General features: G+C 32.3%; 1 protein-coding gene across 4 annotated transcripts in view; it reads right to left on the bottom strand.

Annotated features, from left to right (window-relative positions):
* Positions 1-1,028: 1,028 nt before the first annotated feature.
* The window catches only part of LOC148605545 (SWI/SNF-related matrix-associated actin-dependent regulator of chromatin subfamily A member 5-like), a 37,629-nt gene continuing 21,695 nt past the window's right edge, over positions 1,029-16,962 (bottom strand). For all 4 annotated transcript variants that reach the window (XM_088547815.1, XM_088547817.1, XM_088547814.1 and 1 more), the window contains 9 exons: positions 15,218-15,366; positions 12,532-12,768; positions 12,101-12,214; positions 9,546-9,671; positions 9,107-9,223; positions 7,914-8,048; positions 7,255-7,467; positions 2,941-3,057; positions 1,029-1,626 (listed from right to left, as the gene is read on the bottom strand). In XM_088547815.1, the coding sequence (XP_088403941.1) occupies positions 1,567-1,626; positions 2,941-3,057; positions 7,255-7,467; positions 7,914-8,048; positions 9,107-9,223; positions 9,546-9,671; positions 12,101-12,214; positions 12,532-12,768; positions 15,218-15,366 (1,268 nt within the window). In that variant the 3' untranslated portion in view covers positions 1,029-1,566. The remainder of the gene's footprint in view (positions 1,627-2,940; positions 3,058-7,254; positions 7,468-7,913; positions 8,049-9,106; positions 9,224-9,545; positions 9,672-12,100; positions 12,215-12,531; positions 12,769-15,217; positions 15,367-16,962) is intronic.

Below are 16,962 nucleotides of genomic sequence, written 5' to 3'. Positions count from 1 at the left end.
GAGAAAACTTTTTACTTAGAGCAGTAATAGTGCACCAACCAAAACAATCAATTTATAGAAGACAAAGGGTGTTTAATGCGAATTAAAGTCATAGCTTGGAAGCACTGAGAGCCTGATTTCAGGCTTACAGGACGTCATTTCTTTAGGAGCTTACAGAGTTCGGTATTTTGATATCTTTGTCATTAAACGACACTCATTATATGGTCTTCAATAATAATTTAAATTCAGATACTTTTTTCGTTTCCAACATGCAATAAGAGTAGGCCTTTCTGGCTTTAGCCTGAAAGTCGAAAGTATGAATTTACATCATATCAGTCCCACTAATTAGCAACAATAATTTTCAAAAGCATCAAGAAGTGACAAGAACCATCAAGCTGTACAGAAAAAGCAATGAGAGGGGGAAAAAAAAGTGTTTAAAATGCATCTATATATTTAACCTCACAGGTTCACCTACATCATATTATTTTAAAATACCATTGTGGATAGTTTATTATCGCATTATCGTGATAAAATGCAACACAAGTAACTGAACTCAAAAGCAGATCACTGTTCCATCTCAGCAATTATTTCTAGGAAAACAGAGGACATACCCTACCTGTGAACAAGATCCAAGCCCTAGAGCCTGGGTTACTGATTTACTTTGATGACACACCCTACCGGTGGACAAGGTCCAAGCACCCAGCATTTAGTAGTCTGAGTTGCAGATTTATTTTGATGACACACCCTACCGGTGAACTAGGTCCAAGCACCCAGTGTCTAGTAGAGTCTGGGTTACTGATTTAATTTTCTTTGTTGTGTTTGTCCATTTTCACTGTGTAGTCTTTATCCTTGGAATATTTTCTTTTGATTTCCACTCGAATCTCTAAAACACAAAATCAAATGAAAAGAATTTGGAGCTTCTTCAAGAGATTAAATTAGCACCCACAAAATGTCAAAATAGGTCAAGGCAGGCTTTATTGAGGTCAGACAGACAAACAGTAGTTTAGCTTAATATGTCAATAAATAAACAGTAAAACTAAAAAAACATGTATATTTATGATATGATTTATTTACACATGACAATAAGATAAATTTTAATAGTCAATATGTGAATTTTAACAATATACCATTGCACTCAGATCTAAATACTCTATCATTCTATCACTGACCTGAACTTTTCTGTATTTCACAAAATTCCTAAAATTGTAATAAAAGCTAGAGACATATTACAATACTTAAGTTTTAATAAGTCATTCAAAGTATGGTCTTGGAAAGAATGTTAAAACTTAAAACTTCATTTAAAAGGAAATACAGAGTTTTTGCTTTTCATAATGCCATTTCAACAACATGCATTACAACTGAGAAAAAACTATCAGTATGAGCTCCTTACAAATTGATTGCATTTCATATTTGACGACAGAATGGTTAACAACAAAACATTCAGAAATAATATAGTTTATAAAACATCTCCATAATACTATATAGTTTTCTTGATTTGTCTCTCACTAAAAGATCAGATAGACTTTGATCTCAAAACTTTTCATATTTCCCTTTAAGAAACATCACATGGATAGATTCACACATATTTCATTTCTTTTTCTTTTGTTTACTTCTCTCTAATGATGTATCAGCCTTTCTCTTTCCACTCTGAAATGAACAATAAAAACTTGTACAATTCAATTATTTTTGTATTTGTTAATAGGATATGTAAGTTTCGTCATGTGATTTCATGGTTTCACAAGAAAAGGTCCTAACCTACCATTCAAATGCATTTGTTATTTACAAAGCATTGAGTTCAGTATTATTATCAAAACATCCTTTGATGACCCAGATTTTGTATTAGTTAAGTCCAATGAATCAAAAATATAAATCCACAAATTTATGAAAATTGTGATTAAGCTTACAATTAATCAAAGTATCATGTAAACTGTTGGAAGCAGATTAGAATATTTGTATAAAAATGAGTCTCATAACGTTAAAATGTTAAAATCAGGATATTATAAAATTATGTAGAAATAACACTTACTAGTATTCAAAGTTTTTCAAGATAATTTATCAGTGTTTTCGAGTAATAGTCTGAAAATGTGAAAATCCCCTGATTTTTTTTTTATGAATTAAGTCCCATAACTCCAAAATATAAATCGTAACCTATAGAAATGGTAAATGAGCTCAACTGAAAGAAACATTTCACCAAAGTTTCCTTGTTTTCCAATGTCTATGAGTAATTAAGTGAAATGAGAACATCAAACAGATAATGAAACCTAACATCTGGACAGATGGATGAAAAAAAATCCAGAGCCCAAATTGCTCGCCTTGTTAACTTTTCCCCATTTCAAGGGCAATAACACTAATAAGGGGTCATCTGACAACTCGGACCCCCCCCCCCCCCCCCAAAAAAAAAAAAAAGAATTCTTTAGCCGACTCAATCATTTCATCGAATGTTAAAAATCATTTTTCAGCTTTCCAGGCCAATAACTCTAATATGGGGTCACAGGACAACTTTGACTTTTGTAGAGCTCTTAAAGCTGAAGAAAAAGATCATATTTATTTTCCAATTTCTCTTATCGTTTATGAGATATACATGTATGTAGAAATTGGTGACTTGACCCTCATGCTCTAAAAGTAGCAACCCTGGCCATGTTTTACAACTGACCTATATATTGATATAATTTTTAAAATAGATACTTTAAGGATGCTGGTGACCAAGTTTGATAATAACCCACTGATTGGTTGCAGAAAAAATTTTAAAGAAAAGTTATTGACGGACAGTAGACCCCAAGTGATGCCTTTTAGGCCAGGTGAACTAAAAAAACATACAAATAATAGGCCTAAAGGTCAAAGTTTCAAATTCAAAAGACATGACACATTCAGTCAATCTCAAGAATTGCAGATTTTTTTATTTGACCAGATAAAACTGTTGGTAACCACCGGAAAAATCTTGTACTCGAAATAGTATCAAACCTTTGGTGTGCCAGACTTCGGTCCTTTCTTCTTTCTTTCAGCCTTTTCTTTCTCTTCAAGTTCCATATTTTCTCTTTCTATCAATGTTATAAGTGTATTACACCTTCTTTGTAGCTCCTGAAACAAAGAATTTATATCAAGCAATGAACACTTAAAATACTAAAGGTCTTAGTTATTACTTCTGGCTTGAATGGACCTCCACAAACTAGAAATATTGTGAACAAGCTCACAATAAGAAAACACCTAAAAGGATAACTTTTACACTTCAATGACACATGTGTCTACTTTAACCTTCAAGAAGTGTTGTTTAATTCTATTATAAACCCAAACATTATTCAAAAGAAGATGTAAAGAAGCATCTGACAATTTTTTGCCATATGCAGAGCAGGTTTCTCACAATGGAATCAAAGGCAAAGTAGAAGTTCAACTACAGGAAATGCAAAATTTATTTAAGAATAAAATTCAAAGCAGCAAGAGAACAATGGTATAATCTATTCATCATTCTCCTAATTTTTTATAATGTCCATCATTTGGTTAAGGAGGATACAAAGTAGGTTCCTCCTAATTATCCATCCCTTTTTGGCCCTTAAATTATAAGCAGTTGAAGTCATAGCCCCAAAACCAATGCCAGCCATTTTTTGTGGTATGGCACTTTCTGGCACAATGGAAATAGTAACCCAGGCCAAATCGGACACACTGGATTTTCATCTTTCGAGATTGTCTTTTATGAATCCCGGAAATCGGTTCCATGATGCATCTGAATTTAGAAAAACCCTAAGTCTTAGTCAGCATCGCACTTGATGACATGTCATTTTCTGTTTTCCTTGCTTTAAAGTCATAAAAAGTCTTTGTGCATAGTTCTTAATATTATGGAACCATGACAGAGAAACAAGTGAACCCCACATATATTAAAAAAAAACCTAAAGGACGTATTGACAGTATACCTGAATTTGAAATCTGAACAGTGTTGGAAATTTGTCATTTGTTAATATCCACAAGTTTTTGTCACTGGCATTTGTTTTCATCAATGGTAGGTGACTATCAAATAGGAATATATATTTAAGTCACAGACCATTAATAGATACAGTGACAGCCATGTGCAAATTTAAACTTTGATGGCTTTCAATTGCCAAGTAAAAAAAGTTGCAGCAGGAAGACAATTATCATCCAATCTTTGTGCAAGAAAATTTAACTGCTGGATGTATCAGTTTCATAACATCAATTTTTCTTCAAATTTCAGTTTGTTATTTGGTTACTTATCATCACCACTTAAATCATCTGTGACTGCAAATAATCTATTTCTTAGACCCCTTTTCTGATATAGGTTATTATATTGTGGATTGGTGTTATTTTTTATTGACCCCATATTTCAAGACGTGGCCCTCTCTGCCAAGTTGTTGGGCCATGATGACCCCCTGTGAAAAATTTCTAGATTGAACAATGTCTTACAAAAAGTTATGAGTGTAAAGATAAATGTGATTAAGAATTGTTGGAAGAAAAAAATATCTTATTCTAGTGTACACATTTTCAGATTTAAAGCAGTTATGAACTGGATTTTTTATGGAAATTTACATCACAGTTGTTTTCTTCATAGTCTGTGCTTCTGAAAAACTATAATCCATTTGCAATTACAGTCAAACCTCAGTAGCTCGAACTTATAGGGACAACTGAAAAGTATTTTTTTCGTTGACAGTCCATTAGAAATTGCTTATTTCCTACTAAGTTTTGTTAGTTTTGTTAGTTCATGCATCTTTTTCATTTAATTTCTGGAGATTACGTCGACTGTGGACATTAAAAATGTTGTGTTTGCTTTAAAAAACGTTCAGAGTGGGAGTTCTCAAGTCAATAATTTGTTTTCATCTGATTTTCTTTGATGCTTTCACCATGCCCATTCAGAACATTCTCGAAAATCAATCAGTACTATATTAAGATCAAAACTACCTAAATAGTGATGCAGTGATTGGGATTACTCCGCCCCATAGTCACGTTTCCTCTTAGAATGGTGCATTGAGTGACTTATGTGTCGTGTCATGTGTGGGCTCATTAAGTTTCCATCATTGATGGTGGAGTGTTGTCCACTACTTGTGAGAGTAAAATAGGCATGAATGTGTCTTTTAACAATATTTTTATTAGCTGCAGGCAGATGTTTTGATCGCCACATTTTCGAAGGGATTTGAAGACCGGGGAATGAAACAGTGCTTTGTTGATTTTTTTTTAGATTACATATTCTTGATCACTTATATTACGTGTTTGAAAGAACAATAAACATTGTTTTAAAGAATAAAAATAATTCGATAATATCAGAAAAGCGTGGACTGGCAAAGACATTTTTAAGCTAGATCCAAAAAAGAAGAAAACCCAAAACAGAAGAAATTATCTTTTTCAAAGCCTAAAAATATTAATGATGGCAACCAGAATCAAACTGCAATTGTTGTAGAAACTAACTTGGCAGCTGGAAACAGGGGTCGTCCTGGGCTTCGCCAATGTCGAAATTTGCAATTTTTTATTTTATCTTGCAACAAAAATAACCAGTTGGCGATTTTCTTGGCGCCTAGGTTTTGTATATTAAAATTGACAGGATATTCTCTCTAATTAAACAATTGTGTTGACACCTGGTCAGAGTTAATTGACCATGACCAATTTACAACTGAAGTCAATTGAAGGTAATTAGAACAGGCGACCGTGACTGGCAATATCCTCATGGGAGGTGTCAATCAAATGTAAATATATTATTGAGCAAATCAAAACTCTCATCATCTGGTCAAAGGGAAACACAATTATGTACGTCAATTACGTGGCTACATACAAGCTTCACAGCCATGTGATACATTCAGAAACACACTTACCTAATAACAGAATAAATTAAATCCAATTAACAATGATTATTCAATCAGGAAGTGTCTAAACACTTCCAAATGAAAGAATTGATAAAAGAAAATGGATAACATTTGTTTACACTTTTGCCATGTGACTTTTTGGCGGGAGAAGTTGGTAAACAAATAGAATGGGGATTCCCAAATTCTATTTAAGGAAATACTACTCAGATATCAAAATAATTATACATGGTACAAAATGTAGTTTGCTAGAAATTTTATCACTTGAAAAAAAGAATCAAGTTTGTTAAAAAAAAAAAAAAATCAAATTATATTGTACGGTAAATTAGACCATAAAGGACAATGATGAACATGTTACAAAATCAAAGACTATATGAGAATTGTTAAATAAAGTCCTTGATAGAAATAAAATACCTGTTTCTGGAGTAATACTTTATTATTTTATGCATATGAAAGTGACAGACTAGAGCTAAAAACCTGCATTATACTTGCATCAAGAGTGAATCTTGGTACACCCATGTATGTCATGAATTGAGAAGTTATTCTGATGATTCACCAAGATGATTCATCAGTAGACTTAATACTATCATATTTTGGCACCCTTGGCTCTAATTTCTGAAAGTTGGTGACAAATAATGGCAGCTGGCAATTTTTTTGGTGACAGAATTTAGGAAGCCAGAGCAGCTTCTAAATCCCCTATAATGGCTATTGAAAATATTAATAATGGAGGAGTCAAATTATCTGGTCCTGAAGCACCCAAAAAAAAAATTAAAAAAAATAGACTCTTTCCTATAATTTGTGATACTACTTTAATAGCCAAGTTAGGGTCTAACTGATGAGGGATCTGTGGACTATGATAAAGCACTAGACAATACATTAGTATAAAAACTCAAATAACAGAAAAGAAAAGTGATTTGATGTGACAATTAATGACACGTTAATTGTTAACTCTTAACAAACATTTGATCTGCAATGTAAATTGAAGTTGTTTATGCTACATTTGGTCTTCAATATCTGCATCTAGCCAGCCTTAGCTGCTATTCCATATTTTGTCCCATGGTTTTTTTTTTTTTTAGAATGGCCCATTGAAATTGAAAATGTCCCATTTAATTGAAGGGTAAGGGGGCTATAGTCCCATTGGCAAAATTTTAATCCCAATCACTGGTGATGACTTAAATTTTACATGTAATTAACTAAAATGACACTGATTAATGATAGGGTTTCAGTTTTTCACACCTTTTATTACCCACGCTGACAAAATGGCTGACGAGTTTGAGTTAGTGAGGGTTATTCTCTAAGATTTATTACCGAAAGGACCGACTAGTCATTTTGAGAAATCCAAGGTTATTTATATTGATTATATAGGGAACAATTTTGGTACTTTGAATTGTGTTTGAGAAATCCTGGGTGTTCGAGCCATCCAAGTTTGAGCGAGTGAAGTTAAACTGTACTAGCAAAAGATGAAAATGATTTTATTTACCATAGCTGTTCGGGACTTTATAAACCAGTCAAATCTAAATTGTGGAGCTTGTCTTACTGCTGTCCGTAGTTCATCATACACATTCTCTTTATCAAATCCTAGTTTGTGTAACATACATATAAGGAATCGGTCTTCTTCCTCTGTGTAATTCTTTCCTTTATTAGTACCATACTGAATCCTTAACTGATGGAATGGTGCCCTATACCTGGCAAGCTACAGAAATAATACTGAGTCAGTAAAAATGTACTGATGGAATGGTGCCCTGTACCTGGCAAACTACAGAGAAATAAAACTGAGTCAGTAAAAAATGTACTGATGGAATGGTGCCCTGTACCTGGCAAGCTACATAGAATTAAAACTGAGTCAGTAAAAAATGTACTGATGGAATGGTGCCCTGTACCTGGCAAGCAACATAGACATAAAACTGAGTCAGTAAAAAATGTACTGATGGAATGAAGCCCTATACCTAGCAAGCTACATAGAAATAAAAATGAGTCTGTTAATAATGTACTAATGAAATGGTGCCCTATACCTGCAGGTTTTATAAAAACAAGTGGTATTTTCATTAAGATATAATTTTGAATCAATTTCTGTTTGATTACTGTTAACGGTTCTGTCAAAACTAAGTGTTGTGTTAATCCTATTCTTAGAAGTCTTACCTTACTATCTAAAGCCCGTTTTATACTAATACGCCTCTGTATTTTAGCTTCTCCTCTTTCTATTTGGGCCATTATTTTCTCTATATCTTGTAATTCATTACAACGTTCCCAAAACACACGGGCATACTCCATCACCTACAACAGTATACAATATGAAAAAATTCTCAGGATGACATGACTTCCATCACATGCTACTTAAATTAACAGAGATCTTCAAATGCATCATTCAGATTATTTTCAATTGTTTTCACCCATTTCTTTTTATACCACAACATTTTTATTTCAATTAATTTTCTTATTTTATTGAAAAAACTTTTAGAATATAAAAAAATATACAATTATTACCTTAAATGACTCAAACAAGTAAGGGCTATTCCATAAAAATATCTCTGGGGGGCAGCTTGATTTATTAATGTATTGGTGGGGGGGAGTAAATTTGAATTTATCTCATAAGAAATATGTATTTCATCTTAATTTCAATGTTTTGGTGGTACCCCTAACTAAAATGAGCATTCTGCCCTCCTGGACACATTCTTGTTTTATGAAAAAACACTTTTAAATTTAAAAGATGACTTGATAGGTTTTGTTAAATTTGGATATTTTATGAAAGACTTGCTCTTTTTAACACGCATGACTTTGTCATTAAAGAAACTGTTAATTTTAGCATAATTTATCTAAACTATACCAGCTTTTACTTTTTCTTTCACTTCATTTCAAGGTCTGGAGGAGACAACTCATTTAACTTTTACCAAAAAACTGATGTGTGACCCAATATTGTGATAAATTATATAGAAACCTTCCAATACTTCCAAAATAATTAAAGATGCTTGAAAGGTTTCTCAGGTCTTTAAGATAGGGCAGAAAAATAATTTTAAATAACCTATTCCAAATTTCTTCTGTTATCATCAAAGGCTATGCAAAACTTCATACAATCTAAAATCTGGGAAAGCTTTCACAATTATTGAAATTACCATTATTGAGGATGGTCAACTGTCGTAAACAACAACATGGTTACATTTAGTTGGCATGCAGATAAGATAACAAAGAAAAAAAAACAAAAACAAAAACAGAAAAAAGAAAATGAAAGGTTTCATATTGTGGACTGCACTATTGTTAATTTTGGCTCTTTCTAAGACTTTTATGCTCCAATTACATAAGTGAAGAATAATCAAAAGAAAAAAAAAAGTTTTTACCTCATCTGGAGATTTTCCCTCTACATCCCTTGATATACTGTCTAAATCATCTCTACCATACTTCTCATTGGCCTTTATAAACTGGTTAAAATCTCGTTTACTCCAGTTTGTAAATCCCTATAAAGCAGAAAAGCAAAATGAATTCCAGGACTCAGCTCAACACATAGCTGTTGAAAAGTTCATCCAGACATTATGGCGCTACTGAAAGTTGATTATTTGTAAGAATAATAAGCATGGAACATTCAATATTTTCAAGCGGTCTATTGAATCATGTGAAATGCTCAAATGAAAGCTCAAAGGTTTTTTAAGTCTAAAAATTTTTTATACACTCCAAGGAAAAAATTTAGCAAGGCTATAATTAAATTTTATTACACACAATTCTTGTAATACTGTGTGCTTTACAGTATTCTTAGAATAATTTAACTTTATAATGTTAAACCTGTTGTAATAAATCCTCTTTCTCAGCTAACTCCTCCTCTGACAATGTATCAGAATTGTCTATCTTAGATTGTTCTTCCTTCCTCACTCTCTCAGCATCAGATCCAAGGTCAGGATTCTTTGGAACCTAAAAACAACAAACTACTTAAAAAAATATATTTACTTGAAAGATTTCTCTGCAACATAACAAAGTTTATGTGTCAACTTTCGACATTTTTCTGTTGTTTTATCCTAAATAATATTTTTACATATATGCAAGTACCATATTCTTCCGCGTATTCCACACACATTTTTTCAACTTTTTCTTTGTTCCAGGAGAGAGATGCATGGTATAAAACAAAATGATGAGTTTCCAGATTTTTTTCTGGGGACATTTCAGGAATAAGAATCAAAGTTGTCATCAAAAGAACATTGAGCCATTTTGTATTTTTGAGAACAGTTTTATTTGAAATAAACAAATAAAATTTAACTGCTATTTAATAGTTGTTTTATTAGCTGTTTTCTTGCATTTCATAGCTGGTACCAAAAAAAAAAACCATGATTAGCTTTTTTTTTTCTCTCTCTCATAACATGCCATCCCAACTTTTCATCTGTGTGCAATGGAGTGTCAAATACATAACAATTGGAGTGCCAACCTGTCCTTGGGTCCATTGTCATTTAAATATCAAATAACAAAAGATCAATTTCAAAGGTGCAAAAATATTCAATGTCACCAATCATTTAATCCACTTGATGAACTGTTTCCAGATGTCAAATACCAATACACAAGCGAGGCAAATTAAAGCATCTTTTTTATAACAGTCAGACTTGATTCCACTGTTTTATTGAAACACCTGATTAAAACACGAAAAGTTACAGAGTTAGAAATAATAGCCCGTGACTGGCTATTTTTGGCAGGACTGGCCAATTTTAGCAAAAATTTATATAGCCATACAGTAAATTTATTGAAAAATTGTATTCAGGACTGGCTAGAATTTGCGTGACTTTCCTACCCTGACAGGAAGTGTAAACATTTCAGTTGACTTGTTGAAAGGATCTAATACATTGCTGTATTTCAATCAATAAATGGCTTGCAATTGCAGGGAATTATAAAACAGAATACTTTTATTTATAAGATTAATGATGAAAGGATCCACATTTCAGGGGAATTTAGTGGAATCCTTTCATCTCAATGTGGACTTATGCTGGTGATTTTTCCACTTTCCAGTGCACATTTTACAAGGAATCTAACTTTTTCTTCAATCTCTCATGCCAAGAAGGAGTGTGCGGTTCACATGAATGCGCAGAATATACAGAAGAATATGCTCGTGATCAATGTTCATGTTACATGTAATTCAAACTGACTATAATGATAGTTATGAACATAATAACATTACTTTTGAATATATTGACAATATTACTATCATTACATCCCCGACATCAAACATATACCGTATATACTCACGTAAAAGTCAGATTTTTGGGAGTAAATTTGGAGTTGCTAAGAGGGGTTCCGACTTATAAGCGAGATCTTGGCCGTGGGTTAAAAATTCTAGTCGGAGCAAGTGGAAGAATCAAGGCATTGACATGAAAATGACACCTACCTTTAGCAGTCAGATTGGCACCGTACTTATGTATTGTAAAAGTCGATCTATATGTCATATTTGTTATTGTTGTGTATGCTTATAAAGTGATGAAATAAATGAATGTTTGCAGTTTTTTTTTTTATTATGCCTTACAACTAAACTATCTTTAATAAAATTTGTATTTCCAGTATAGCTTCTTGTGTTGGTTATTTTCACTTGCATGTCACATGGTTGTTGAATATATCCGAATACCAAAAAGATGGCATGAAACATGACTAAGCGACGTACCTTAGTTAAATCATTCCAAATATGAGCAATTTGATTAAAAAAAAACCTACACGTTTATGTTGACCGGAGACAACATACACCCTGGAGCACCAAAAAAAAACCAAAAAAAACATCAAACACATGATCATTCTTCACATTTTCCACAAAAACTTGTACCATTCCTTACAATTTCACTGATTGTTGTACCTGTAAAAATTCACTCCAAGTTCAGTCCGACTTGTAAGCGGGTCAAGGCTAGATTCCAGAGTTTTTGGTCTGAGAAGAGGGTTCCGACTTATATGCAGATTGACTTATGCGAGAGTATATACGGTACATGTACACGTATGTAAAATGTAAAATAAAAGTTTGTATCAAGCAAGGTTTGAAGTCGTATTCATTGATATGTAGAGAGTTCTATCTTCCCTTGTTCAGTACTTACTCATCATCCCCTGATAGTGTAAAGATTTTATATTACTGCCATCAATTATGTCTATACAAACATCATTCTTTAGTAGTCCATGTACTAACTTTTGGATGGTAGTTATTTTTTCTTCTTAATAAAATAGCCCTTGTTAGCAGTTAATAACTAATCCATAAACATTGATTAAAGATAGAAACTGAATACTCTGACTGCATTGCATCAATATTTAATGGACTCATTATGAACTATGACAACCAAGAGGCACTTAGTGCCAACTTTTCAACAGATCTATTACTCACTTACCCGGTATCCTATTGACTTTCTGAAATAATAAATTTCCTGGTCTAAAAGTTCAAAAAGTCTTGGTGGGAAAAACTGAAAGTCTTGAACATTAGGCTGTTTTGGAGGTCGTGGAGCCTGAAATATATATATGTGTATATAAATATATATATAAAACAAATATTGTCTATCAACTCAGATTTGTTTTAATTGTAAAAAACTGGGATAGTATTTTTTATATCAAATTTAACATCTGTATTCGACTTCAGCAGTTACATTTACATACATGTACTTAACTTGACATGTATAAAGAAGAAAAAAAGATAAATATGAGTATAACAGCTCTAAACATTGTGGTGGTCACAAATGGTTATGTTTATCATACCTCTAAGAGAACATATAAAAGAAAACAAAAAAGATCCAAAATCCTTTTACTTAAATAAAAGGAAACTGACCTTTGGTTGTTTAGGTTCACTGACTCTCAAGGCTTCTCTAAAGTAAGCATCAACAGCATAATTAGCCTTTCTTTCACGTTTTGGTGGTTCAATCCACATTCCCATTCCACCTTTACCATGCTTCTCTCTGTAATCTTCTCCCTCAAACTGGTATACACTACCATCTTGAGTATCCATAGTAAATGACCTTAAGCTACTCTCACCAAGATTGTCCATTTTTTGTTTTATTTCTTCTGTCTGCAAGTTAAGAATGTTTGATAAAAAAGGATCAAATCAATGATAAATGGATTAAATATATACAGTAACAATAATATCTTTTCATTTTATCTTCTAAATTTGTTACATTTGAAGTTGAACTTATCTCAAGTTTGACTTAACAATTTTGTTGCTACTATTAGATATCTTAAGTTTATTAAAACAAATTTTGATCATATCATTTTACAGTGTAACATAAAACTAGAAGGCCTGTTTATTACAGGAGCCCCCGCCTCATTTGTTAGAAGTCATTTTTTTAGTAAGTCAAATGTGTCTGTAAGACAGTAATGATACCCTCGCTTGCTAGATTTGCCAAATTAGTAACATGTTTATTTTTGTATGGAAACATGGTTTGTAGATTCAGAAATCCTTCCAAGACTTGTGTTACTCAGGTCTCTCTAACCACTTCTAACGTTTCCATTACTTTACATGTTAAAAAAGTAATTTTCACTGTGAATTCCTAGGACAAATGACATCTTAAAGTTGCACACTGTTGCGAAGCTTGGAAAATACGGCTTCCAAAATCATTATGCTAATGGTATGATGATTGTAGAAATTCTTCACAAAATTTACTTGAATAAATAATACTGAAAATCCACATTTTTGCCTTTTTCTGCTGACAGCATGGAGGCAAATTACTCACACATGTAAACAATATTCATACACTTATGTAGTTAATTACATATATAATTTTAAAGTACACATTCTCAGCTTTATTTTGACTACTTTCAATCATAATACACAAATAATGCACTAACAATACATATGTCTAGGTTCAGTGTGTTTTTGGTACCACATAGGGGGTGGCCATTCGACCCGGAAGTGGTTAGTGAGACCTCATGGTCTGAGGATCAATTTGGGGATCAGAAATTCCTAAATATATGCATATCTACATATTGTATGCTGGCCACATAATGTCATGAAATTCTGTTTGGTAGTGTCACACTAGTTGCAATGAGAAAAAGAGGACTGATGGACGTATTATTGGACACATGAAAAATGGTAATACTCCCCATAACAAATCCCTAACTTTGTTGCTTGGGATATATTTCTGACAAAATAATAAAGTCTAACTATCACCCAGTTCCGTAATATTTCATGAAAATCAAGATCCTATGACCTTGCACACCATCAATATGTGTAGAAACATCCTGCAAAAAATATTTTAGATGAAGAGATAACCATACAAGCCATATAGCCCTATTTTTGATGAAAATGACTAAGTCTAACTTTCACCAATTTCCATAATATTTCAGGAAAAATTAAGATCCTATGACCTTGCAAACCATCATTATGTGTAGAAACATCCAACAAAAAATATTTTAGATGTAGTTCAAAAACTACAGAAAGAGATAGCCATACAAGCCCTATTTTTGACAAAAATAAACAAGTTTAACTTCCACCAATTTCTGTAATATTTCAAAAATCAAAATCCTTTGACCCTGCACACTTTCATCATGTGTATAAATATCCTGTAAAATATTTCAGATGTAGTTCAAAAACTGTACGAGGAGATAGCCCGACAAGCCATAATCCATAACTTCTGAGTAAAATGACTAAGTGTAACTATCACCAATTTCCATGATATTTCACAAAAATCAAAGTCCTTTGGCCCTGCACACCTTCATCATGTGTAGAAATATCCTGTAAAATATTTTAGATGTAGTTCAAAAACTGTACGAGGAGATAGCTGGACAAGCCATGATCCATATGTTTCTGAATAAAATGACTAAGTGTAACTATCACCAATTTCTGTAATATTTCACGAAAATTGAAGTCCTTTGGCCCTGCACACCTTCATCATGTGTAGAAAAATCCTGTAAAATATTTTAAATGTAGTTCAAAAACTGTACGAGGAGATAGCGGGACAAGCCATGATCATGTGTATTGCTGACAGACAGGGGTAAATTAATATGCTCCCCGAGTTTGTCGCGGGGGCATAAAAAAACCAGTTGAACCAGGTTAGCATTTTTTCTAAAGTTGATAATGTACTTTACAGCAACTATAAAGATGTGGGATCTTTACTAACCACTCCTTTAAAGCACATCATTGTCATTTTAATATTTTCAAAAGATGCCATGCATAAAAATCAAAGCTTTGCAGCCCTCAAGTATAAAATCATGCTATTTATTTATTTAAAACATTTTCTGAATGTATTGATATTCGCCTGATAGATTTTCCTCAAATGCCCCTCAACTATAACTTATACCAATCAGATCACTTGAAATAGAAAATTTAAGAAAAACCTCATAATATGTTCTGAAATAAAGATCTGTAAAGGGAGAAAACAGAATAGTGAAAGGTAAAAATTGATGTTAACTCTTACTTATCAATTTACATTAAAGTTGCCAGCTTAGGAAATACATCTTGAAAGTGTTTTAGGCCTTAACAGTCTCGTATTACAGATGTGTGTCTGAACATTACTGGTTACCTTCTTTTCAGACTTGTCTAGAATAGCATCTACATCATCATCTGTAATCTCTGAGTCCTTAGATGCAAAAACATGACTAGCCCCATGTCTAATCATATTCAGAACTTCATCTTTTCCAAGTTTATTGGCTGCATTATCTACTAATCGTCCTGTCAAATCAAACACATAATACTTCAAGAAAATTCATAAAAACTAGAAAAAAAACTGTGAGCAAAACTTACTAGAGGATACCATCACTAAAGGATAGCCTTAAGTTACTACCCTACCTCAGTAACCATATTGTTAAAATATAATCAAAGTGTTAAACAGGAAGTTGATATCACATCAGACCGAAATCAAATCACACATTATGGCATACTTTTTCTTCAAAATATAAAATGGCTTTGATATGTTGTTGCAGAGATAAATTTAACAAAAAAGTTTATGACAGATAAACAGAAGGAATGACAAATGGACGGATGGATGGCTATAGTAATTTATTCTAAAATGAAGAAATTACTTTTCTAGACATATATATTTAAATCACATTTTGTATTTGTGAGCTGATAAATCATGTAACACTTAAAACAGTAACTACTTCTCATCATGTTTTCATGTGAAAACCAAGGCTACAGAGATTTTGACAGCCCATATCGGTCATTTTATCAGACCAGCAGGTGAAAATGATTGTGTCACTTTTTTTACAGATTGAGAATAAACTTTATATATATAAAAAAAAATGTAGTCATTTAAGTTAAATATAGCAAATTGTGTTATTACATCACATACTATGTCTGTTACAAAATACCTAAGCATGTCAAAAAATAATTGAGGTTAATCACATGTGCATGTTCTAAGGAGTAAACAAAACACCTCCTGGGACTTTTTCATCCAATTGAAAAACAGTTGAGTAATGAACATGGTGGTAAATAAAATAAAATCCTGAATATATTGTCTCAAATGTTGTGTTCACTTTAGTATTTAAAGGATTCAATTGATAAAATTAATATTCACAAACTTCAACATGTTTGAAATACTTGACTGACGATTTTAGTACCATGTGTTTGTTACCACTGAAAGATTGGTAGGAAAATGATGAAATTCATACAATTTTTGTAAATCTTTTTCTTATAAGTTCAAGTAATAAATGGATGAAAAATTGCCAAGTCACTTCAATTCATTCGTAGACACAATGGTAATAGGTAAAGGCATGCTACTGTAATATAATTATGCAATCAACTAATCAGTTACAGGTAAATCACAGTCACAGGTGGCTGCACATTGGGTAATATATTGACACATACCTGTCAATTAATATCCAATAAACAATTAGAAAACAGGTAGACAGGATGTTAGGACACTAATAGAACCACCCAGATTTTAATTTGTAAGGATTGACATATATATATGTTTTAAAAATGGCAGGATGCCCTGTTTATGTGATTATTTTTTACTTGCACAATAATGTGTTTGCTTGTCTGTCATAAAAATTTTGTTAATTTCTTTTATTATGCTCCATAAAACTAATACATGTGAAATCACATCAAATCTTGTAAATAATTACAATATTTATAACAAGTTTTATAATATTGAAATAATGTTGAGATCAGTTTTTTTAGATACCGAGATTGTTCAGAAATGAAGTTTTCACATGGTCTTAGTGTTGTACCTACATGTTTACTTAATTTAAAGTTGAAACTTGCTCTTACAATATCTGAGCCCAGCACAACAAAACTTTTTAAAAATACTTATGTCTGAGACCATTC

The sequence above is a fragment of the Perna viridis genome, chromosome 10 (genome assembly GCF_037379345.1).
Source record: "Perna viridis isolate PV_CMFRI_1.1 ecotype Kerala chromosome 10, ASM3737934v1, whole genome shotgun sequence".
NCBI classification, from domain to species: Eukaryota; Metazoa; Mollusca; class Bivalvia; order Mytilida; family Mytilidae; genus Perna; species Perna viridis.
The sequence above is the reverse complement of the archived record's forward strand: the minus strand, read 5'-3'. Positions and strand labels throughout refer to the sequence as shown.